This window comes from Pocillopora damicornis, chromosome 5 (assembly GCF_964200805.1).
Source record: "Pocillopora damicornis chromosome 5, jaPocDami1.2, whole genome shotgun sequence".
In the NCBI taxonomy this organism is placed as follows: Eukaryota; Metazoa; Cnidaria; class Anthozoa; order Scleractinia; family Pocilloporidae; genus Pocillopora; species Pocillopora damicornis.
The window spans coordinates 17524931-17549386 of record NC_142674.1 but is presented as its reverse complement, the minus strand read 5'-3'; the positions used below and the strand labels follow the sequence as shown (position 1 = coordinate 17549386).

Below are 24456 nucleotides of genomic sequence, written 5' to 3'. Positions count from 1 at the left end.
ACTAGAAAATAAGAATAGAAACTGAAATAAAAAAGTAAGTCAACATTTACCTGTGACTGTAATATGAAAAGCTGCTTCATTTTTCCCTTCACTGTTTTTAGCACTGCATTTGTATTGACCAGCATCGCCATAAGTCACCTGATTAATCGTGAGCATGTTCCTGGTATCAAGTAACTTTCCATCTTTTGTCCAGTTCACCTCTGGTTTAGGAAAACCCTTCACGAAGCACTGAATTTGCAGCATGATCTCGAGACCGAAATTACGATTATCGTTATTTCTAAATTGGCACCAAATTTACGGATATAGTAATTTCGTGGCACGCGCACGAAGAGACCTGTGTTCTAGGAGTAGCGGAGGCGGGGGCATGAGTAATTTATTCAAGAATGGCTGACACGTCCGGTAAGTAAATTTGGCTTTTGTCTTCGTCTCTTTTCGGGTCAAATAAGCAATATAAAGGTCACGGCTGGGGGAAGAACTACTTGTGACCTCGGACTAGTGCTACAAAGCTTTGTGAGCCAAAGAGGTCACCTTTTAGTGAAATATTCGGGGGTATTTCGAAACTGTTTGGTGAGGGCCGTATCCTTCGAACGCAGTTCATGTGCTTCAGCTGGCACCGTTCAGATCATTTTTTGAGGGGTAGAATAAATAGAGCTTAGGCGGAGGTATGGGTTATGTTCACATGGAATGTCTTTTTAATTGTAAGTTGTCTTACTTTCGCTATTATCTCAAGAGAAAAGGACTTTTAATTGCGCTTAAGTTGTTTTATATGTGTGCGTAGGAGATACTGTAGTCCTCACTTTCCAAAGACGACTATTTCAGCTAAGAAAAATAGAAACTCAAAGTAGTGCAATGCAGTTAGAGTGAATAGCTAACCTTTTAGGCATGTTTTTGCGTCATCGGTCTGTGGTGTCCTTCATAAATGGATAATATCCGTTATATTACTTTCATCAAACCTTGTGTTGTAAGGGTGAAAGTCGACTGAACGACATTTAAGAGATGTCAAGGTGTTTTCGGGCCCAATTGGCGAGTTTGCGCGAATGATGCCGTAATGTTAAGGAAATATCTAGTACACTGGTTACCCTAAAACACCGCAAAATAAGAAACGCCTCTAACAAGCAGTCTACAAAAACAGTGCGGAATAAATCCTATGTGTATCAAATTTCTGTATGGGATTCAAATTTTCGCATTGCCAGGCCAAATTCCAGTTTTTTTCCATGGTTTTGGAAATATTTTTTTTCCGACATTTGCTTAATCGCCTTAATATTTGCATGGTAATGCCTTGATTTTTGTTTACATGGTTCTCTCGAGCTTGTGATTGGAAACAAATCTCTCAGCATTCTGTCTCGACTTGTGCTCGTAGATTATTTTTTACAGAATAAAATAAAAGATATGCGGCAAAGAATTGTACAAGATTTATTTGTAGAAAATCATGGGATAAGTGATTTAATTAGGAATGAATTCAGCTGCTGCTGTTTACTTATGGTAATTAATTAATCATCCAATGACTTTAACTGTTCAGAGGGCTTGTGTTTCACATGAGATTGTAAACAATTGATGCAGTTCATAGGGTTTGGTTTGTGCCTAAACTAAATTTTTTTTATTCCCTCAAAAAGAGGCATTTGATGTAACTTTGCTAAGTATTAGCTTTTGAAAGCCGGTTTTATTGAATTAGAACCTACATGTTAAGGGCCAAAATGAGTTGACAGAACTAAAGTAAGTCCTGAGGTGTTAATAATAATAGTAATAATTCCATCTTTAGCCAGGGTAAACCTGTCAGCAATCGCTGATATCAATGGGTGCCCTAATTCTTGTGAGATTGATTTAAAAGCTTCCGAAAGGTCACAGACTTAACTAGGTTTCTTTCTTACTTGTGCCTACTGACTTACATGAACAATGACATAGTGAATTACTCGCTAAGCCACTGTGGTAATTAGAACAACAAACATTGCCCTGTTTTGAAAATCTAGAGACACAGGACAGTAATTTTCAGAAATAGCAGGATGTCACAGACTTACTTACTTACTGGATTTTAACATAGAGGATAGAGTGTAGATACTCTAGCTGCTAAAACTGTGATATTCTTGCTCTCTTTATGGGTGCATTTTATTGTCACAAAATGAAAGATTTTGTTGATAACCTCAGGTGTATTCTTTGGGTACACTTGAACTCATGCTAAAGATCAGTAACCCGCATGAAGTATACTATAATCTCCAAGATTAACATAGTTTGTTAATTGGCATTAGATTTCTGTTACTCAGCACTCACATCCATATAAGACACATACTACTACTATATAGAAACTGTCAATTTTTGGGCTGTTTCGGGCATTCAAACTTTAACTGCATTCTAACCTCTCCATCTAGGAACTTCAACAGTGAAGAAGGGAAGAAAGGCAAGTGCCATATGTTCATGTACTTGTGTGAGCTTAAGATCACAAGATCTTAGGACCACAATTAGGTAGCTCAATGGGTGGATAAACTCATTTGAGCCAATTGAAATAGGTTATCAAAAGTAATTTTACAATTGTAAGAAAATTCAAAGCAGACACAAAATAGTTAGGGAAAGGTGCCTAATGGTCAGACAAAAAGTTATTATTCAGGATAAAATTAAAGGGCATTCTATTGATGAGTTTGGCAAACAGGTTAGGTACCAAATTGTAATCTCATCTGAAAAATGGGATTAAAAAGTCTGATTTCTTGGTTGATCTTAACAGTATGACATCTGTTGTTGTTTTTTTTTTATATTACATCTTTCATGTTCCACAGTTTTACATGTAGATCCTTTTTTGAAGGTATTGTGAGAAATATTTTAACTGATTTTAGCTTCCTTTTTTTGGTCAATAGACATGCTCTGATTGTGGTGCAGAGCAGCCTTCGGCAAAGAGGCGGTGTGAAGAATGCTCAGCCATCTTTCCCAAGATCAGGAAGCCTGCACAGCTAGAAAAAATTAAAAAAATGGGACAAACAAATCTTACAATCCAGAGACGATTGATGGAAAAACGTGTAAGTAGCATTAAATGTAATATACACTGCATTAAAAAAAATTGGGCATCTTGTTGTTGATATCATCACTTCGTTAGATAACTTGAGTTACACAAACTTTTTCCTACATGTGTGATACTCTACCCTACATGTATATGTGTAGGAAAACCAAGAAAAGTTCCTCAATGTTTTCTTGTAAAAAATCAGTTACGCATATAACCCTGCCGAATTCATTATACCGTATTTCTTCACTTATAAGGCGCACTCGGTTACAAGCTTCTAGAAGTTACTTGTTACAGTGCCCTCATTCTCAAAACAAAAGCGAAAAAGTCACACATTACAAACCATAGCAAGAAAGTCACACATGGAAAATAGCATAAAAGTCACACGTTTGAATTCACTCAAGTCATCCTTCTCAGGAGACAATGTTTTAAGTTATGAATACTAATTGTTCTGCTTTTCCCTTTATAAACAACACTCATCTGGCAGATCTTTCATTGATCAGTTGCAAAACTCATCTTAATCTTCGAGCATTCGTTCAGCGTACCGTAAATTTTCAGTAATTATGCCAAGTACCCTGGCTGGTACACGAAATGGAAACGTCGCCATGCTATTTCCATATTTCCATGAGAAGTAAGACGACTTTGGCTCCGCCGACATGGAAGACAAGGTAGTGGAATTCCATCGCTTCGTGTCGAGAGCCAGACAGCGTTGCAGCTAGGAGTCCAGCCACATCCTGAACATGGACGAAACCCAGATGAGATTCGAGTTGCCAGCCACAAGAACACTGGAAACCGAACAGTGCCCATCTTATCCTGCGGAGGCGATAAACAGAGTTTCACGGTCGTCCTAGCAGTGAAGGCGAATGGTGAGAAACTTCCACCGAAGGCTATTTTTAAAGGCGTTCGTCAGCTACGAATTCAGGTGCCCAGAGGAATGCAGGTTTCTGTACACAAAAAGGGCTGGATGGAGGAAGAAGGTTTGTTCTTTTTCCTTTATCATTCGGAGTATATAATAGCGGCCACGACAATTTCCTCGAACGATTTGTAGCCAAGTTTGCCATATTTCGTGTGAGCGAGGTTTGGAATTTGTTCGATTGTTTCTAACGTCAATATTTCAAGCGCATGCTTTTTAGCACGTTCGCTGTAGAAAGTCATGTCTTTAACTGTTGCCTAATCACAGTTTGTCTTTCTAACTTATAGGAACCAAGGATAGGATTCGGAAAAATCTTCGATTTACGCCTGGGCATTGGGGATTTCTAGTTTGGGGTTTCTTCCGCGCCCATTTAATGGTGCAGTTGAAGACCTACTTGACAGACAAAACGTCGATGTTGCCGTAATATCCGGTGGGCTCACTCTAGTTCTTCAGCCCCTGGATAAGTGCATCAATAAGCCACTCAAAGCAAAGGTCCGTGCGCAATACGAAACCTGGATGGTTAACGGCCCATTTACTTACACGCCCTCCGGAAAGAAGCGAGCGCTCAGTAAAGAGATGGTGTTGCGGTGGATCGATCGAGCATGGAGAGAGATCCCAGTTGAGTTGATAACTAGATCGTTCAAGTCCTGTGGCATCAGCGATGCTCTCGATGGAACTGAAGATGATGCGGTTTGGGATGACGAGGAAGAAGAAGCAGAGGACATAGAAGAGCGGATCGACAACGAGTTCGAGAGACAGCGAAGCCGAAGACGACGAGTAGCTGAGCTCAGCCCAGCTTTCAAACAAATGGTTTTTTTCAGAGCCACCCCGGTTCTTTTTAGAACCAACAAATCTGATAAAGTCAATGGTCAACGTTGGATGTGTTTTGTTTATTAATTTACCGCTATTTATTTACATACTCATTTCAGTTTATTAAGGAAATTTGGAAAAGTTATATTTTGTGGCGCGAAAATACTCGGATATAAGACGTACCCCAAGTTTTGAGCAGATTTTGATCAAACAAGCATATTTTCTCGTAAAAAGTGGTGCGCCTTACAAGTGAAAAATACAGTATGTATTATGTATTACATGCATTACCAGATTGCATGATAGTAGTTCTTGACACTGAACACAAAAAGCTAGCTTTGATCTTTACTGTACTCTAGGCTGATATTCTAAACGTGAAGCACGACTGTGATGTTGTCATCATGATGCAAAACAGGCATGGTGATGGTAACACCATAACTGTGTATGGCACTGCTGGTGCAGGGGTTGCCTTCATTGGAAATAAGAGCAACAAAAAGATTTCAGAAGGTGGAGATGTGGCATTAATGCTGTTTAAGAAGTTTCTCAAAGGTGCTGTAAACCAATACTTTTCCATTGATAATATAGAAGCCCATCAGATCTACATACTTTATTAATTACCAAAACAGACACTTGCACTATATTTATTGAATACCAATGTCAAGTTACTATTTTATCATCATAATATTTTTGTTGTGGTTGACAAAAAAAAAAATGTGCCAAACCAAAAAAAAAAAAAAAAAATAAAGCAAACTGATTGGCTGCATTAATTTTGTAAACATTATCACTTTGAATCTTAATGATGTTTATTAATAAAAGTGAATTGGCAGTGAGAAGTGTATCCCTCCATCTCAGCACTTACTCATGTTGCTTTCCATTAGCAGGTTAGCAAGTTATGTAATTCCAATTTCTATGTAATCAGACTTGACCTTCCTCATTGTATATTAGTTTGTAATGTGACTATTGGCTAACTTCTTCTTTATTTAGATTACTATTCAAGGTCTGGCAATGAACATTTGACAACTGCATCTACCTCTAATGACTCCACAGGTGAATTGCCAACCTCTTCTCTGGAAGGTGGTTGAACTGTTTCTTCCTAGGCATTTGAATTTAATATGTCAAAAATATTTGAAATATTAGAGTGCATCTAATCAGGTTTTACAATAATTTACATTGTATGTTACACCCCAAATCTATCTCTTGGGGATTTCTTGCTCACACATTTAGATCAGTCTGAAAGTTCTAGCAATTGTGCAACTCCCAAAGCGCCAAATGAGTTGTTAACTGCGGCCCCATCTACTCTCTGCAATGCAGGTTTGTTTTGTTCTTGTTTATTTTTGTTTCCTTGTTTCTACTTTTGTTTAGTTTGTTTAAGGTTCCCTTTTTTGGTTACTATTGAGCACCACTTACACATTAAGTTCAATATAACTACCTGATACTCAGATACCAAGTCTGAAAGTGAAGAAGTTGGAGCACTAGATAGAGGGCAAGACATAACAGCTGGGGCAACAGCGGAATCCAGTTCCCTAAATAATGGTTTGTAATGTTTGTTTGTATGCACTGTAACAACTTATGCAAAAGTATCTACAAAGGTAACATTTTAGGATTAAGTTCTTTCTTAAAAATTATTGGTGATAATTCAGTGTTAGCATGTATATTGAATTTTGCTATCATACCACAGATCCATGAAATCTTCAAATTGATGTCCCATTAAAGATAATTAAGATAAAAAATTATAACCAAGTGGACTCAGAAAAGGTCACTATGCTACTCATTTTGTTTCATAATATTAGTACAGAGTTGAAGGTGCACTGTCAATTGTAGTTTGGGAAGCTAGGGAAACAAAAGAGTCAATGGTAGTAAAAGGTTTAAAAATTCAATTTTGTTCTTACATTCAGAGAACATTTCACAGGCATTGCATGTTTGGCTGCAAAATCGTCCTTTTTCTGTGTAACAAGATTTGAGTATGCACCATAAATAGCCTATTAAGAAAACCCATCATTTGATTTGCCAAGATATCCAAGTAGGTCAAAGGGAAGTGTAAGGGCACTTTTGGTAATTTGAAGAATCCAGAAAAAGGTAACGCCTGCTTTACTGATGTTGTAAACTGGGGTTAGTTTCATTTGCAATGCAAGCCACTTTTTAGCTTGTTTTTCTTATGTTGTTTCTTTTTCTTTTTTCTGGTTTTTGTTTGAGCACCATGTATGGATTTGGAACAGTCTAATTTACTTGATTCTCAGATACAGATTCTGAAAGTACAGAAGGTGGAACACCAGACAGAGAGCAAGACAGAACTGTTGGGGCAGCATTAGCTTCCAGTTCACAAAATAATGGTTTGTTTCAATTGTTTGTTTTTCTTCATTGTAGCAAATTAAGTACAAGTCACAATAAATGCATAGTAGTATTGTTTTGTAAGACTTTCTGATGTTTTCAGCAAAAACTATAATTTTCTTCAAGACCTGTGTACATGTACATGTTAAGTTGATCTAGTAAATAGTATGCTATGAAATCCCTGTTGGTTGCATATTAATTTTTTATCTTATATTCTGTTTTCTCCATTTCAACAGTGATGGTGGTGTACAGACGTGACTCAGTTGTCATGGCAGCTGGCCATTTAGAGGAACATCGAAGAGAAATTCATGGCAAGAGAGTACCAACAGATCACGTTTGTGTACTGTTAACAGCAGCAAAATCTAATGTTATGGCGCCATTTATTGCTGGCGATCCAGATGAAAACTCTTTTTTGGAGAAAGGAAAGTTTTTTGCTCTTCCTAAACAATTTATTTACCGAGCAAGTCTTCTGAATGGATCACTTCAGTTGGCACCATATAATGCTACACCTTAAAGGGACAGGAAGGGCTAATAATGATCAATTTTTGTGTCAAATTGAGGATCCAAAACATAATTTTAAAGAAGAGTACAAAAAACATGTCATTGACAAAAATACATGGTGTCATCATTCATTTTTAGAGATTCTGCGTTAGAGTTAGCAAGGTGATATTGCAACAGCAAAGTGAGGTGACAATGTGAATCATCTAATTGTCACTAAAAAGCTGTATTTTTAGGGTTGGAAGATGATGTCACATGACACAAAAATGATTATTCCTAAGCCTTCCTTGTCCCTTTTAGTGCATCTAAAGTTTTTTTTTCTGAAAGATATTTTAAACTGTTCTTATTTAATTATTGCAAAATATTTCATTCTCATCATTTCCTATGTTGTGTCTATCAAAGTTTATTATGAAGATAGTTTTTGAGTAATTAGTTCATATTTAAAACCACCATAACCAGATTGTGATCAAGTATGTAAGATTTTGTTCAAAGCAAGAAAGTGGTATTTCACTCACTCATTGCTGTCGTAGAGATGACTTGCTATAATTTCTGAAATGCTTGGTAATAGGGCATGTGTATGGCTAAGCAGTCTATGTTTCTGTTCTCAGTTATGTAATGTAAATATATATATGATAATAGTAACAGCTATAATACAAAAATAGTATATTCTGGGTTGCAGAACTAGAGTAGTTACAGTTCTGCCAAAGCATGTTCTTTCATTGATAAAGTTCATCAATTTCAAAGTAAGAAAGGTTGATAGGGATTAATAAGGAAGAAAACAAATATTTATGATGCTGCTTGCTGTAACTGTTGTAAGTAACATACAGGATTGCCAAGGTACAACCCCAAACCATAGCCAGTTCAGAAAGTCTTCCTTCTCCTGCATGTAAGTGGACATCAAAAAGAAGGAATGTTGAGTGTTCATACATCACTTGTATATCTGAACTCAATCGGTGACATTTCTCACACATTCATTCACAGAGAAAAGTGATTTTAGGAGAATTTAAACCACATTCAAGGGTAATCTGACTCAGATCAAAATCACTGAAGGTATAATTTCAAGAGACAGCAATGAACATCTATGGGTAGGGTGGGTGTTTTGTAATCATCCTGGCATCAGTAACTGAGTAAGAAATCAAAACATGGGATGCAATTGCCATCAAAATTAATACACTTTCTGCAGTTGCATGCCTATAAAGACTAGTGACAGCAGAAGATATCTCATGTCTCCAGACGAACAGAACATTCATAGCTCCCTCTTTGAAAATGACAAACTCTCGACCGGTGAAATCCAAGAAACCTTCATTTTCATTTCATGATAGCTGTTGGAAAAAAATCATCCCATCTGATGAAGTGTCGTGTATTAAATATCACAAGGGCCCATCATCACATTGACATACGTGGGAATGATACACACTCAACGTAAGGAATGAATAATTTTAGGTTGTTAAGAGAAATGGGTGACCTCTTTGTGACATTCAGGCAACAAGCTAATCTAGGCTTCGGCAAATTTTCCAAAACATGAATATGTGGCTAGTGATCAGTCAATCCTCTAATAACACCTTCGTGCTACTTAAAGAGAGAGTTATCCAATCTCTTGAGCATAATCCCTCTCAGTGAGCACCCCTTTAAATTTCGAGAAAATGATGACATTCTTTTTAATGTTACATGAAGCTAGTCAGAGAACTCGTGTGGACCAACACTACCGGTAAGTCTTGATAGTAAAGACGAAATTGAATTGAACACACTTTAATGTTCCTTACTTAAATTCTACGAAAACTCTTATGCTGCTGACAATTAGTATCTGCGGATTTCTTTAGTGATTGCAAGAGTCAGGTGCTTGAAGCTAATTGTGCTGGAAAAAATTGTCACAAACAGCTGCGATACCCTAAATGACATATTTCTCAGTACTTATTAGAAATGTTGGCTTACCTTTGCTGGAAATTTTCTATGCTTCCCTCTTATCTCTCTTCGATCTCTTAGGTGGTTATCTTTTTCCTTTTTCAAAAAAAATATTAAAAATGAAATGCCATAAAAGCAAAGATGAATAATTAAATGCTTTAACTCAATAACTATATCAACAAAATGGAATGGATTACGCGAGTTCAGCACAACAACTAAAAGATTCTTTTTGGTTATGTTCGTTTTGGGTCCTTTTTACAGCTACCAGCAATATGGAATGGATTACGCGAGTTTGGCACATCAACTAAAAGATTAGTTTTAGCTATGTACATTTTGTGTCCTATTTCTCAATTAGCAGCAAAATAGAATGGATTACGCGAGTTAAGCACATCAACTAAAATATTCTGTTTAGTTACGTACCTTTTGGGTCCTTTTTACAGCTACCAGCAAAATGGAATGGATTACGCGAGTTTGGCACATCAACTAAAAGATTATTTTTAGTTATGTACCTTTTGTGTCCTATTTTTCAATCAGCAGCAAAATGGAATGGAGTACGCGAGTTTAGCACATCAACTAAGAGATTACTTTTAGCTATGTACATTTTGTGTGCTATTTTTCAATTAGCAGCAAAACAGAATGGATTACGCGAGTTTGGCACATCAACTGAAAGATTATTTTTAGTTATGTACATTTTGTGTCCTATTTTTCAATTCGCAGCAGAATGCAATGGATTACGCGAGTTTAGCACATCAACTAAAAGATTATTTTTAGTTATGTACATTTTGTGTCCTATTTTTCAATTAGCAGCAAAATGCAATGGATTACGCGAGTTCAGCACATCAACTAAAAGATTCTTTTTGGTTATGTTCGTTTTGGGTCCTTTTTACAGCTACCAGCGATATGGAATGGGATACGCGAGTTAAGCACATCAACTAAACAATTATTGTTAGTTATGTACATTTTGTGTCCTATTTTTCAATTTCTAGCTAAATGTAATGGATTACGCGAGTTTAGCACATCAACTAAAAGATTATTTTTAGTCATGTACAATTTGACCTATTTTTCAATTAGCAGCAAAATGCAATGGATTACGCGAGTTTAGCACATCAACTAAGATTATTTTTAGTTATGTACATTCTGTGTCCTATTTTTCAATTCGCAGCAAAATGGAATGGAATACGCGAGTTTGGCACATCGACTAAAATATTCTTTTTAGTTATGTGCATTTTGTGTCCTATTTTTCAATTTCTAGCTAAATGTAATGGATTACGCGAGTTTAGCACATCGACTAAAAGATTATTTTTAGTTATGTACATTTTGTGTCCTATTTTTCAATTAACAGCAAAGTGGAATGGAATACGCAAGTTTGTCACATCAACTAAAAGATTCTTTTTAGTTATGTACATTTTGTGTCCTATTTTTCAATTTCTAGCTAAATGGAATAGATTACGCGAGTTTCGCACATCAACTAAAAGATTCTTTTTAGTTATGTACATTTTGTGTCCTACTTTTCAATTTCTAGCTAAATGGAATAGATTACGCGAGTTTAGCACATTAACTAAAAGATTCTTTTTAGTTATATACATTTTGTGTCCTATTTTTCAATTTCTAGCTAAATGGAATAGATTACGCGAGTTTAGCACATCAACTAAAAGATTCTTTTTAGTTATGTACATTTTGTGTCCTATTTTTCAATTTCTAGCTAAATGGAATAGATTACGCGAGTTTAGCACATTAACTAAAAGATTCTTTTTAGTTATGTACATTTTGTGTCCTATTTTTCAATTTCTAGCTAAACGGAATAGATTACGCGAGTTTCGCACATCAACTAAAAGATTCTTTTTAGTTATGTACATTTTGTGTCCTACTTTTCAATTTCTAGCTAAATGGAATAGATTACGCGAGTTTAGCACATCAACTAAAAGATTCTTTTTAGTTATCTACATTTTGTGTCCTATTTTTCAATTTCTAGCTAAATGGAATAGATTACGCGAGTTTAGCACATCAACTAAAAGATTCTTTTTAGTTATGTACATTTTGTGTCCTATTTTTCAATTTCTAGCTAAATGGAATAGATTACGCGAGTTTAGCACATGAACTAAAAGATTCTTTTTAGTTATGTACATTTTGTGTCCTATTTTTCAATTTCTAGCTAAATGGAATAGATTACGCGAGTTTAGCACATCAACTAAAAGATTCTGTTTAGTTATGTACATTTTGTGTCCTATTTTTCAATTTCTAGCTAAATGGAATAGATTACGCGAGTTTAGCACATCAACTAAAAGATTCTTTTTAGTTATGTACATTTTGTGTCCTATTCTTCAATTTCTAGCTAAATGGAATAGATTACGCGAGTTTAGCTCATTAACTAAAAGATTCTTTTTAGTTATGTACATTTTGTGTCCTATTCTTCAATTTCTAGCTAAATGGAATAGATTACGCGAGTTTAGCACATTAACTAAAAGATTCTTTTTAGTTATGTACATTTTGTGTCATATTTTTCAATTTCTAGCTAAATGGAATAGATTACGCGAGTTTAGCTCATTAACTAAAAGATTCTTTTTAGTTATGTACATTTTGTCCTATTTTTCAATTTCTAGCTAAATGGAATAGATTACGCGAGTTTAGCACATTAACTAAAAGATTCTTTTTAGTTATGTACATTTTGTGTCCTATTTTTCAATTTCTAGCTAAATGGAATAGATTACGCGAGTTTAGCACATTAACTAAAAGATTCTTTTTAGTTATGTACATTTTGTGTCATATTTTTCAATTTCTAGCTAAATGGAATAGATTACGCGAGTTTAGCACATTAACTAAAAGATTCTTTTTAGTTATGTACATTTTGTGTCCTATTTTTCAATTTCTAGCTAAATGGAATAGATTACGCGAGTTTAGCACATTAACTAAAAGATTCTTTTTAGTTATGTACATTTTGTGTCATATTTTTCAATTTCTAGCTAAATGGAATAGATTACGCGAGTTTAGCTCATTAACTAAAAGATTCTTTTTAGTTATGTACATTTTGTCCTATTTTTCAATTTCTAGCTAAATGGAATGGAGTACGTGAGTTTAGCACATTAACTGAAAGATTATTTTTTAGTTATGTACATTTTGTCCTATTTTTCAATTAGCAGCAAAATGCAATGGACTACGCGAGTTTAGCATATTAACTAAAAGATTATTTTTAGTTATGTACATTTTGAGTCCTATTTTTCAATTTCTAGCTAAATGGAATGGATAACGCGAGTTTAGCGCACCAACTAAAATATTCCTTTTTAGTTACGTACCTTTGGGTCCTTTTTACAGCTACCAGCAAAATGGAATGGATTACGCGAGTTTGGCACATCAACTAAAAGATTATATTTAGTTATGTACATTTTGCGTCCTATTTTTAATTTCTAGCTAAATAGAATGGATTACACGAGTTTAGCGCATCAACTAAAATATTCCTTTTTAGTCACGTACCTTTTGGGTCCTTTTTACAGCTACCAGCAAAATGGAATGGATTTCGCGAGTTTGGCACATCAACTAAAAGATTATTTTTAGGTATGTACATTTTGTGTCCTTTTTTTCAATTAGCAGCAAAATGGAATGGATAACGCGAGTTTAGCGCACCAACTAAAATATTCCTTTTTAGTTACGTACCTTTGGGTCCTTTTTACAGCTACCAGCAAAATGGAATGGATTACGCGAGTTTGGCGCATCAACCAATAGATTCTTTTTAGTTATGTACGTTCAAGGTCTTATTTTTCAATTACCAGCAAAATAGGGGTGGATTATGCGATTTTGGCACACCAATGATAGATTCTTTTCCGTTGTGTCTGTTTTGGGTCTTATCTTTCATTTACCAGCAAAATGGGGTGGGGGGGGGGGGGGGGTTATGCGAGTTCAGGACATCAACTGATAGATTATTTTTCGTATTGTCCGTTTTGAGACATATTTCATTTATTATTAAAATGGCATTGATTTCGCGAACTCAAACTCTTCCAAATTGTCCGTTGTAGAACCTATTATTCACTCATCAGCATATTGGAATTGAGGAGGATTTCGCAGGTTTAGTAGATCAACTGATAGATTATTTTCCCTACTGTCCGTTTTGGATCCTACTTTTCAATTATCAGCGAAATGGTATGTATACAATCACGAAGCACACGCTGAGTAAGTAACAGACCAATTTAATATTTGCTAAAGATAGAAAGCTAGATTCTTCTCGCAGACAACTGACGAACACAAGCCCAGTTACGCTTGCTTTAGTCTTTACATTTTCGCAGAGGATACATAGCAAGATAAATTTAATTCACCAAGGTACATTGTTTTTATTTTGAGTATGACTTATAGAAAAAAACTGTTAGAAGGATATGGTAAAAATCCATGTTTAAAATTATGCTTTTAGTACCTTAGAATGTCGTTTGGTAACAAAAGAGATTTCAATTTGAGTTCAGTGATGTTGCCACTGGCCACACATGGAAAAAAACTGATACGCTTAAGTTCCCCAGTGCTATCCTTATCTACATGGTCCTCTGCTTCCTTCCGCGGCACTTTGTACTGCTGGAGCTCCTCTATCCTTTCTCAAATACAGTCTCAAAAATCAACAAATACCAAGTTTCCGTAAGTAGTCTCGTCGTTGCTTTCTAGTTCCCATACATTGGTACAGAACGAGTCAAGTTCCTTTTCCTCGGCTGTGAGTACCACGGCACCACTTGGGCCATGGCAGTGAGTGTCAATATACATTACGATACTATCGGTGAAATAAAACAAAGAAGTTTTGTCATTAAGAATAAGAAACGCTGTGAACGCATTGCACGACGAAATGGCCTCCTTTAACTGACCAGAGACAGTAGACATCACGTGGTGGTCTTTTAAACGCACAGGTAAATTGTCACCAACATCCATCGTGCACCACATCTCTAGCACACTAGCAGCCTCTTGGATTGAGAGGTATCTTGAAGGTAAACTCTCCCGACAGAAATTGTAAACTCGGTTGCCAATTTCGATACAACCACACAATACCTCTACGATGGCACTTGCAATACATGATTGGCACTCTGGGAGCGGAACTTTTTGGAAACTTAGAGCATATCCTAAAAGGATACTAATTAGGCTACAGGCATTACTCCCGTTTCTGCCTTTGTAGAAACCTTGACTTATTTCTTTTGGGAATTTCCAGCAAGACACACCCGGAGCTAGAACCTCTGGGAATACAGGATCCAACACCGGTACACTTAAAGTACTAAGTGCCTGAAGGATAGCATTTCCAGTTGCGCTTCCAACTGCCAAGTCACTGGCATTACCACCGAGAAACTCAATGATGTTGTCATTTTCATCTCCATCTCCATCACCGTTCAAGCTTTCTTCGTCGTCAGCGTCTTCCTCCTCTTCTACTTCGTGCGTAAGGAGAAAGGTACGAAAGACATGTAGCTCTTCAGTTAACACAGGAGCAAACGCACTTATCCCAGCGGCGATTTGTTTCGTAGCGAAATTCATACCCTCCTTGATTAGGGCAAGTTTTGCCATTATCACCCGCTTCTTGGTTGATGCGGTGGCGTACCGACGACTCTACATATTTGTGGGATACACAAAGTATAACACAAGTGACATTTGCGAATATTATCTGAAAAACCCAACTCTCTTATTTAACAAATAAACGGTATATTAGTTCAGTAGAAATATTGCACATTAGAAATACACTTGAATGCATGGACCTGTTACAACCAGGCAACCATGTCCGATTGTCCAGCTGGTTGTACTGTGAACCTTAATATATCTCGCCACTTACCGAAATCTCCTCCGAAGATCTTTCCAGTTCAATACCCACTCCTTCATTGCCATCTTTCATACATACTGTATGAAACAAAAAAGTAGCGTCTACTAACTCCAAAGAATCGACATAACAAGGTGCAGCTATGACTTCTCTGGTCAATTTAAATGTACGCTGAGGGCCCTAAAAATTTGTCACTTTACTGATTATGACTTACACGCCAGGAGAACAACATCTTGTGAACTATGGCAATTAGTGACTGACGGACCGACCGAAAGATTGGGCGTGCATGGGCTTTAGAGTAGATAGGTCGATAAAACAAACATGAGAAACTTTACACAGCTGTCTAATTGGATGTGTGATTGGTTAGAACTCGAATGTGATCGTGGTACAATCGGACTATTTACATCTACTCATCCAGTTCTGTCAACTATTGGGCAAAAAGTGATCACAAAGGTACCAGACCTGTCAAATAGGCGATAAAAATACCTTTTAACAATTCCTGCAGTTGCTCCTGTTCTTTGAACAAGTATGGTAAAAGACTGTTCTTGTAGAACTTCATGAATCGTATCATTTCCTTTTGGAGAAGTTCTATTTCCTCGTGAAACCTGGATGCTTCCATCTGTTTGTCTACAACCAACCGTTTGGTACGGATAGGTACACCTGTGAAAAACGGTGTACCTGTGTCGGCTTTCCAAGGAAATTTGCCATTCTCTATCTCGTGCAGTTGGACAGAGTCAGTGGCTGAAAGTCGATTGTACTTAGCAATTACTTGCTCCAGCTTTATCTTCTCTGCCGATATTTTTGTACGTAGCCTTTGACGTTGCTTTGATCCATCTACAGAAAAAAACATACCATTGAAAAAGTCTTACAGCGAATAATTTTATTAACAGGATAAAGGGCACTCACATTGAGCAAACTACAAATACTGAGGCATTTCATGGGAGAGTTTAGATCTAACAATCTTTATACTGAAACAAAAGTTACCTGCCAGCTTTTCCATATTAAATGCCAACTGAGTAATTGAGAGGTGGAAATGCTCCATTTGCTTCTGGAAATACGCAACCCCCTTTTCAATTAACACGACCTCACCAGCAATGACATTGTCACAAGGTTTAGCTTCAAGCTCTCGGAACTTCTTCCCAAAGAGGTGATCGGCAGTTTCAAGAAGCAACTTTTGTCTGGGGGTGCAGTTTTGCAATGTCAGCAAATGACATAGATATAGCTCCTCCTCGTCAGATAGTTGAGGCTTTTTAAGGTAGGAAGCTTCGTCCTCTAATCAAATTTGAAAATAGACAAACAAACAAAAACTGTTAAAAACCTGTTACATATTACAAGCAGTTAGGGTACACCAAATTATGCATAGATCTACATTTATGAACGGTGTTTATTCTCCATTTCTCCTCTGTTTTGAGAGGCAATAGGCTTAAAGGGACATAAGAGATGCAAACATCATATGGTTATGCTTGCCACCATCTTTTTTTAACTATTTGAAGAATTGTCCAGAAGCCAAACTGTCTTAGCAAAATTTCCTGGGATGGAAAAATATTTTCAGAATGTCATGCAGGTAAATTCAGCAACAATCAGATCAGTGATAAACATTAGAAAAAAATTGGTAAATTATATCAGTAGTGTATAACTGACCTTTTGCGGCCTGACAAACATCGGATTTCCAACTTTCTAGGCACACATCTGTTTGATTCATTTGAGGATTTTTCAACAGCTCTTCTATCTCTTTGTTCACCTGCTTGAGCTGATTCTCTGCCTGAAACCAGAGAAGCAGAAGGGTCACAAGTCGAAATTGACAATTATAGACTGTCATTGTTTTCCCTATTTCATAACCAAGAACCAAATGAGTGGAAGAACAAACACAACACTAATATCTTTATAGCAAATGAAATGCACTTTATACCGTTGCGTATCGTTTTGCAAGTGAGCCAGGAAGTCTCTCAATTTTCCGTCTGTTCCAATGAAAAGAATGTTCAGTGAGCAGTTCCTCCCTACCTGTAAGATTGAAAATGAAAAGAAAACTTCAGACTAATCGGCTACAATACAACCATTCCAAGTTCTAACCATTTATGAAAAATTTTTATATGAAACCTTAGCCAATACAGCATTTTCAACTTTTTTCAAAATTGCTGTTATCATGCTGTTTTGGTTCCTTGGATACAGGGTAGTAAATTGCACTGGGAATAAACCTTGTGGTGTGTCACCTTGTACCTTTGCTAATAGGAGTTTGTAACAGAACATACATTTAGCATCCTCTAGCTGTTGACACCATTTTGTGGATGGAAAATTGGGTGATGTACCTGCAGGAAGCATATGCTTTGTGGAAGAGCCTAATCTTGAGAAATGGCTATTGATGTGCTCAACCTCCTCCCCAGTAGTTGCAGCTGCCCCACTCTGCCAACGACCACCCCACAAGACCTACATGAAAATTACACTTATTGATATACATGGAATGCCATCAGAACACATAAAAAATTTCATGATTGAAACAAAACCAAACTGTATCCATGCAAAAGAATTCATATGCAAGCAAAATTGGACATAATCATACCAGTACCTGACAAGACCAATCATGAGCTTTTGCATGCATAACTGACAATGCTGGACTCATTTTCTTGGAAGTTGCTGGATCATTCTTTTTTAACCATGGCCAGTACTTGCAGATGACATCATACCAGAAGAACTCCACATTCTTGGGAATGTAGTAGTTCACCTGGAGATAATGGGCATATCCATAAACTTCCCCATACATCATGTTGATGGCATGTTGCGCCAAGCCATGCCTACATCCAGAAATCTCCAGACCACACTCATCCAGATTCTTTCTTTTTTTAACTGTATTTCCTGCTGCTCGCCAGTTTGAGTCTCCACACTTTCCCTGCTCATCTGATTTCTGGATTAAAAATAATGTACATCCACATGTACAGTGTATAGATAACTGATGCTTGTTGAAAAATCAACAAGTTGTAATTTAGTAACATGTGTCTAAACATCCTATTGCTTGATAGGAATGTTTGCCAGTGTTTTAATAGCAAAAGGCAGGTTTCAAGAGATGCAGTCTAATAATATTGCTACATGATACTACCTTAGCATTGATTGCTCTGTGAGCAGAGAATTAAGTATATTGACAAGTCTTTGCCTTACAATAATGGACACTGAATCAAACCATAGAATGTTTCTGAATTGACAATGATCATCATTTCCACATGTTAACTACAATATCTTTGATTGTACCTTGTCTTAAGTTGTATCACAAAACATTGCCTCAGAAACTAGGAATGTTGCATGTACCCTTTTAAATCCAGTAAACACTTAATGATTACACATGCTCTTACCCTTTGCTTTGAACCTTGATAGACCTTATGAATGTGACTATCAACTTTCTCATTTGAGACCACAAAGGTTTCTCCATAGTAACACTCTCTTTTCCTTCTGAATACAAATGTAAATATGTATTCTTTAATAACCTAATACATAACCAAGTCTTCTACATGCACTCCAGTGTTAAGATGAGTGTATGATAGTGGTACAGGCTCTTCTTATGTCCAAACTTTCTTCAAAAGTTTCTTCAGTAGTGTTACCTACTAGTACTTTACAATCATGTGTGAATTTTGATAAGTATTGATCCCTCAAAAAACATATGTATTTTTTAACCACATAAGCTTTGATAAAACACTGTTCAGAGATTAATTCTGAAAAAAGTTAGGATGATTTACAACTTGAGAATGATGGTAATACTGAAACCTTATTGCTAATGATGATTTCATTGCACAACTCCAACTGAGGTTGACCTTAGAATGAGCCAACTACCCAAATATTGCAGTTGATTAACAATGAAACTTATAACCTACGCAGAAAGAAATTGTCTTTGAGTTTCAAATTTAGCACAAAGAACACTTATGAAATTAATATCTAGAACTTACATCCCTGCAGATTTAAAACGGTAAAGTTTCATGTTCCCATCAACATGAACAGAGTGCTGATGTTGGCTACATGATGGGCACTCCATCCAGTCAATGCACCGCAATTTATCGAGTTCAAATTGACAATATTTCCACTCCTTAAATGACACTCTGAAAGCTGAGGCATTAACAGTTGCAACCTGTAAACAGTAAACAAACATCCACGTTTCCTCTGTTACAACATACTACAGTAAAAAATGTGATAAAGTTAAGTTTGCTTAAGACTTCTTTGGCTCAATGACTCTCTACATCAACAGGGCTTTTATTCACTTATGGGAATGAAAATTTTAACAATGATCGTGGAACCTATCAATATGCTGAGGTGTTATAAAACTAATGATACTAACATAAGTTATGCTCTTTGAAAGTCTAACTTGAAGATTTGTTTATAGTATTAGCAGTGCTAATTAATATCATATGTTTAAAAGTGACAACATTTTCCACAAGCTGTTCTCCTCTTTACCAAACTTCCAAACCAGAATTAGATGTTGAAGGGCTGTCCTGTGATAAAGATACTCACACGTCCTTTCCGCTTTGAAAAGAGCTCAAGTGACTTGAGAAATGCACCTTCAGACACTCCTGGGAGCTGCTTCTGAAGAATGTCCCAGAATAAGAAAAGCTCCTTATCAAAGACATACGTCATATCTTTGATACTCCCTGGCCAAAAGCCAGACTGGATGATGACAACTGGTTCTGAGGTGCAAAGCATTTTCCCACACTGGAGGCACTTATATCTTCTATGGTTTACATCAAACCGACCTGAAATTTGGAAATATATACTGTACAATTATATAGTCTGTTGAGAAGGCCAAACTGGTTATTGCACATTGTATCACAAACATATTCATTGCAGAAATATTTCTTTAAATTCCATGCAATTAATATTACAGGAATGTCTCATGAAAATACATATCAGTCAATACCTCGAAGGGAGACAACAATGCAGTGAGTATTAGGTAGAATACAGTCTGGTTCACAGTTTCCGCCACATGTAGTACAGCAAAGGTCTCTAAGAGGTAGACTTCTCGCTAGAAAAGAAGGAGATGAAATCCGCCTCACTTAATGTGTTTGTATATACATATATAAATATATGTTTATATATGTATATATATACATATATATATGTATATATATATGTATATATGTGTATGTATATGTGTGTGTGTGAATATATATGTCTATATATGTAAATGCATATGTATATATATATATATATTGTTGGAGGAAAAAGGCAAATAAACTACAAGTTCATCGATTCAAGGGATGAACTTGTAGTGTATTTGTCTTTTTCCTCACACAATATGTACATCACTCTACTCCTATGTATTGAGCACTGTTTTACGAAAGTCAAAATTTTACACTTTACATATATATATATATTGAGTATGTATTGAGTATATAATGAGATAGGGAAAAATCAAAGAGATTATACTTTCATCCCCACAAGACTGTTTGCCCACTCATCAGGGTATTTTGCTATAAAATCCTCTGATGATCGAGTGAGTAAGCATAAAACAGGCTTGTAGAAATGAAAGTATTATCTCTTTTTTTCCCATCTCAATATATATCACACTCTACTTCTACATACCAAGCACTTTACAATGGAAAAATCAAAACACAGTCTTCCTATATATATATATATATATATATATATATATATATATATATATATATATATATATATATATAACTGCACACTGTAAACAACTGAAAGATTACCAACTATTTCCCACTGTCCATTACTGTTCCATGTTGTTGTTGCAGGGATTGGGAAATAGTGTCCATTAACTATGGCATCCCTGTCATGAAATGGCCAGCTTTCATGAACTTGCTGGTCACATTCAGGGCACAAGTGTCGTATGGTGGAACACATGTCACATCTCACAACTGCAGCTTTATCTAAGCATCTGCTGCACATGATATTTTCAGGAACAGCATAAGTGGCTTCCAGTAATTCTTCAAATATTGTTGACCGTTGCTCTTCCCAGCTTTCAGTCAAGAGTGTCTGCCTTTCTGCCCAATTTTGTCTCTTTGGTGGGTTGCTTTCTTGCAACCTCTGTAAAAGCTCCTGTGTCTCCAACAGGAATTCTTTCATTTCTCCTTTACAAAAATGACAAAAACATTTCCACGTTGTAGTAACAGTGCGTCTAATACTATCAACAAGAACAATGATTATGACAACAAAATCACAGAAAGTGTAAAATCATGTTCTTACACTTTGAACTAAAACAAGCTTTAACCCTTTACACCTTAACACCAGTATGCAAACTCTCCACACTATGCTCTTTACATTTCCTTAGGTGCTGACAAGGAGAATTTTTTAACAATTAAGACCTCCTTGAGTTAATGATCATTTATTCTTGTGACCTAAATGTGTGTTTCAAGGATGATAGGTTAAGGAGAAATTAGGTGCTAATCACTCTTAGAGGTTAAAGGGTTAAGCCAAAAGCACCGGCCATCCAGGTTCAAGGGAATGTATGATTAGTTCATCAGGTTTTTAATGCCAACAGCACAAAAATTAAAACGTATGCCAAAGGGTGTATGACTCCTACCCAAAATTTCTTCACCCTCCTACCGATTTAAGGAGGTTTCGATGCCTCTTGCCTTGCCCCAACAACTCCGACCTTGTATGACTAAAGTAATGTGGGACTGAGTGACTCAACTGTATTTTTTTGGTACTCTAGACCTTTACTTATGCGCCACCATGTAAATAATCTGACATTATCCCTTTCCACCCTAACATCGGTATGCATATTCTCCATACTGTTCCCTATACATTCCCTGAGGTGCTAATGAGGAGAATTTGTTTCATAATCCAGAGCTTCTCTAGTTGGTGACCATTTCCTTTATTCTCATTACCTTAATGTGTGATTTGGGGGTGATATTGTGGGGAGAAATTAGATGCTTCTCACTCTAAGGGGTTAAAAGGTTACTTGAATTACTCCACAAATAACTCCACCACAGAGAACATAACAGAAGCGCACATTAACATCAACCTTGATATTTATGATTACAAACCTCCTACTGTACCGGACGCGCACGTAGTTTGATCCGCATTTTCATGTCCATAACTTGCGCTCGCATTCTCTGAAAGGTCTTTAGATAAAGAAGAAACGGGATCGACTCAGAGCTAACAAGCTGAGGAAAAGTTGATGTAGCATGTTCATTAATGAAAGCTAATATGATGATTCACCAGAAAATATGCTTACCATCACGTTCATGATGAGCTGAGGTTTCAAGGATAGAATTCGTATCTTTTCGTCTTCTTTTCGACTGACCAGAGTATGTTCCCTTATTATTACGAAGTCCTGAAACGGGGTCACTACCATATTCATACTGCCGAGCTTTCCGCTCTTTATTCTTTGACAAACCCAACAATCCTTTTCCTTTACTAAGAAGCTCGGACATCGAGGGCAGCTTTCGTTTTCGGTATACCCCTATAAACAATTAGACGAGAGTAAGACTGATGAAGACAAGCAGTATGCAGTCGAAACGTCGCGATTCACATCATATGTGACAACATCGTGAGACAAACGATAATGTTTTATTCTTAATGAGACTACAGCTTACAAAGGGTAGAGGAAAAGACTGATTCTAAATTAGCGAAATAAGAGTTACGGTAGCGAATGAAGTTAAGACTTCACAAAATAACCCATCACAACTGAACGCACATTTACCCCTTTCCTCCGCCATCTTGAATGTTGTAAGACAGTGGAACCGAGTCCTTCTCTTTATTTAACACGTGTAAAGAGCATTGGTAAAGAGTGCCACGAAATTACTATATCCGTAAATTTGGTGCCAATTTAGAAATAACGATAATCGTAATTTCGGTCTCGAGATCATGTTGGAATTTGAAGTGTTGAATGTAATTTGACAGACTTCTCTCGCTGAGAATTTATTTCAGGAGGACCTTTTTAATTTTGAAAAGGAAAATAATGATTTATATAAAACTTCATCCCCATCCCCTCCCCCTCTACTTCTTTTTAACCGTCGTTCACAATCTTAGTGCAACTTTCTTTCTCTCCCCAGCTCTCCCCTGGCGTAAAAATCAAAGTTTGCAACCATGATTTTCACCAAGGAAAAATACTCAGCTCCTGCTCGCGAAAATCACGCCTGTTCTATATGAAACTGTAATGATCTTTCCTTTTCTACTAAAGAAAAATTGCCTTTTTTTGTGACAAAATGTAAATCTAGCATCTAATCGGTAGTAATAAAACTCCTGCAGAAAAAATAAAATGTTTTTAATTCAGTGCGAGCCATTTTTTTTCTTTTTACAAAGAAAAAGGGGTAAGTTTCCAAAATATCTCGGTCTTATCAACTAAATTGAAAATGTAAAATGGCCACCGTAAAGATTTTCTAAGCTAACGTTTCGACCGTTAGCGCTTCGTCAGGGCTAAACCTCGAAACGTCAGCTTTGATAATTTTTACGGTGGCCAATCTAAATTACCAACTCTGTTGATAAAACCAAAGTATATTAAACAAAAAGTTTAACATTTAATAAAAGGACAGTTGAAGGATATCTGTGCAGCATTTTCTACCAACAAATGAATATTTTACTTTCTCCTCATATATAAAACCACTTACATTTACAAGGCCGTGATTCCCGAGTTCTTGAGCAGTTAAATTCTGGAAGTAAGGATATCAAGATAATCTTTTAAAAGTAATAAACGGTTGGAGATTAAGTCATCTTCTTTCTGTTAAAGAAAACATCGCTTGAAAATAGCTGCTGGAGGTTCCTGCTTAATTATCATTGCAATATTTACATAAGAATTTATCTATTTTAATAAAAGCTTATAAATGCTGTATAGTTTTTTGAAGTTGTAAAACAATGGCGAAAACCCGCCATTGCACTTTCGAGTCACAGATTATCAAAGACTCCCTCTTGTCACTTACCGACTCTTCTCCTGTACTGAAAATTGCACCCTCTGCAGACGCCACTCCATGATGACCACGCCATACAACCTTTGAAAACAATAAGTTGTGCGCAAAGAGTCATATGTCATGTTATCACTCTACCTATGCTCTTTACTTCCTTTGCTGCATTAATCTGCTGCTTGTCAAAAATAATACCAAAATGCATAATTATTAGTATCGATATCCCCAGTTTCTAATTTCCAAGGAGACTTCGAACTATCATCTACAAGTTAAAAAAGATTGATGGCTTGAAGCTTATAAATCACCCAACTTACAGCTCACTATTTATAAGCCTCATTCGTGTTCTCTCAACATCTGTAAGGAATTTATTATGTTATAAAGCCAGGGAAAATGACACTGCTTTGTGTTGCTCAAATGG

At 36.4% G+C, this 24456-nt stretch overlaps 3 protein-coding genes and 1 long non-coding RNA gene across 13 annotated transcripts; 2 read left to right on the top strand and 2 right to left on the bottom strand.

The window, feature by feature from the left end:
- The first annotated feature begins 241 nt into the window (after nt 1–241).
- Nucleotides 242–8512, top strand: LOC149045713 (uncharacterized). 2 transcript variants are annotated; one of them, XM_089208393.1, is made up of 9 exons: nt 242–399; nt 2364–2392; nt 2844–3002; nt 5063–5252; nt 5688–5750; nt 5928–6014; nt 6144–6236; nt 6941–7033; nt 7268–8512. In XM_089208393.1, exons 1-9 carry the CDS (start codon nt 384–386, stop codon nt 7543–7545), a joined length of 1008 nt encoding a protein of 335 aa, XP_089064519.1. In that variant the 5' UTR covers nt 242–383; the 3' UTR covers nt 7546–8512. The 2 variants fall into 2 exon arrangements, with proteins under 2 accessions (XP_089064519.1, XP_089064520.1); XM_089208394.1 differs by lacking the exon at nt 242–399 and adding an exon at nt 410–662.
- LOC149045712 (uncharacterized) lies at nt 5160–13257 on the bottom strand. 7 transcript variants are annotated; one of them, XM_089208395.1, is made up of 4 exons: nt 12900–13069; nt 12722–12783; nt 9462–9527; nt 8277–8409 (listed from the first exon to the last, which is right to left on the bottom strand). In XM_089208395.1, the coding sequence occupies exons 1-4, from the start codon at nt 12988–12990 to the stop codon at nt 8293–8295; spliced, it is 336 nt and encodes a 111-aa protein (XP_089064521.1). In that variant the 5' UTR covers nt 12991–13069; the 3' UTR covers nt 8277–8292. The 7 variants fall into 7 exon arrangements, 2 of the variants coding, with proteins under 2 accessions (XP_089064521.1, XP_089064522.1); XR_016187334.1 differs by lacking the exons at nt 8277–8409; nt 12722–12783 and adding exons at nt 8715–8851; nt 13080–13257 and having other exon boundaries at nt 12900–12962; XM_089208396.1 differs by lacking the exon at nt 8277–8409 and adding an exon at nt 8715–8851.
- Nucleotides 12853–19385, top strand: LOC149045711 (uncharacterized). Its single transcript, XR_016187335.1, has 2 exons — nt 12853–12980; nt 13439–19385. It is a non-coding gene; the product is annotated as an uncharacterized LOC149045711 (long non-coding RNA).
- Nucleotides 13594–23010, bottom strand: LOC149045710 (uncharacterized). Of its 3 annotated transcripts, none has more exons than XM_089208390.1 (16): nt 22841–23010; nt 22373–22600; nt 22182–22259; nt 20883–21263; nt 20087–20191; nt 19684–19922; nt 19125–19303; nt 18537–18633; nt 17759–18094; nt 17502–17619; nt 17105–17196; nt 16837–16957; nt 16180–16467; nt 15682–16029; nt 15211–15275; nt 13594–14990 (listed from the first exon to the last, which is right to left on the bottom strand). In XM_089208390.1, exons 1-16 carry the CDS (start codon nt 22854–22856, stop codon nt 14016–14018), a joined length of 3666 nt encoding a protein of 1221 aa, XP_089064516.1. In that variant the 5' UTR covers nt 22857–23010; the 3' UTR covers nt 13594–14015. The 3 variants fall into 3 exon arrangements, with proteins under 3 accessions (XP_089064516.1, XP_089064515.1, XP_089064518.1); XM_089208389.1 differs by having other exon boundaries at nt 22835–22988; XM_089208392.1 differs by lacking the exon at nt 22182–22259 and having other exon boundaries at nt 22835–22988.
- Nucleotides 23011–24456: the final 1446 nt, after the last annotated feature.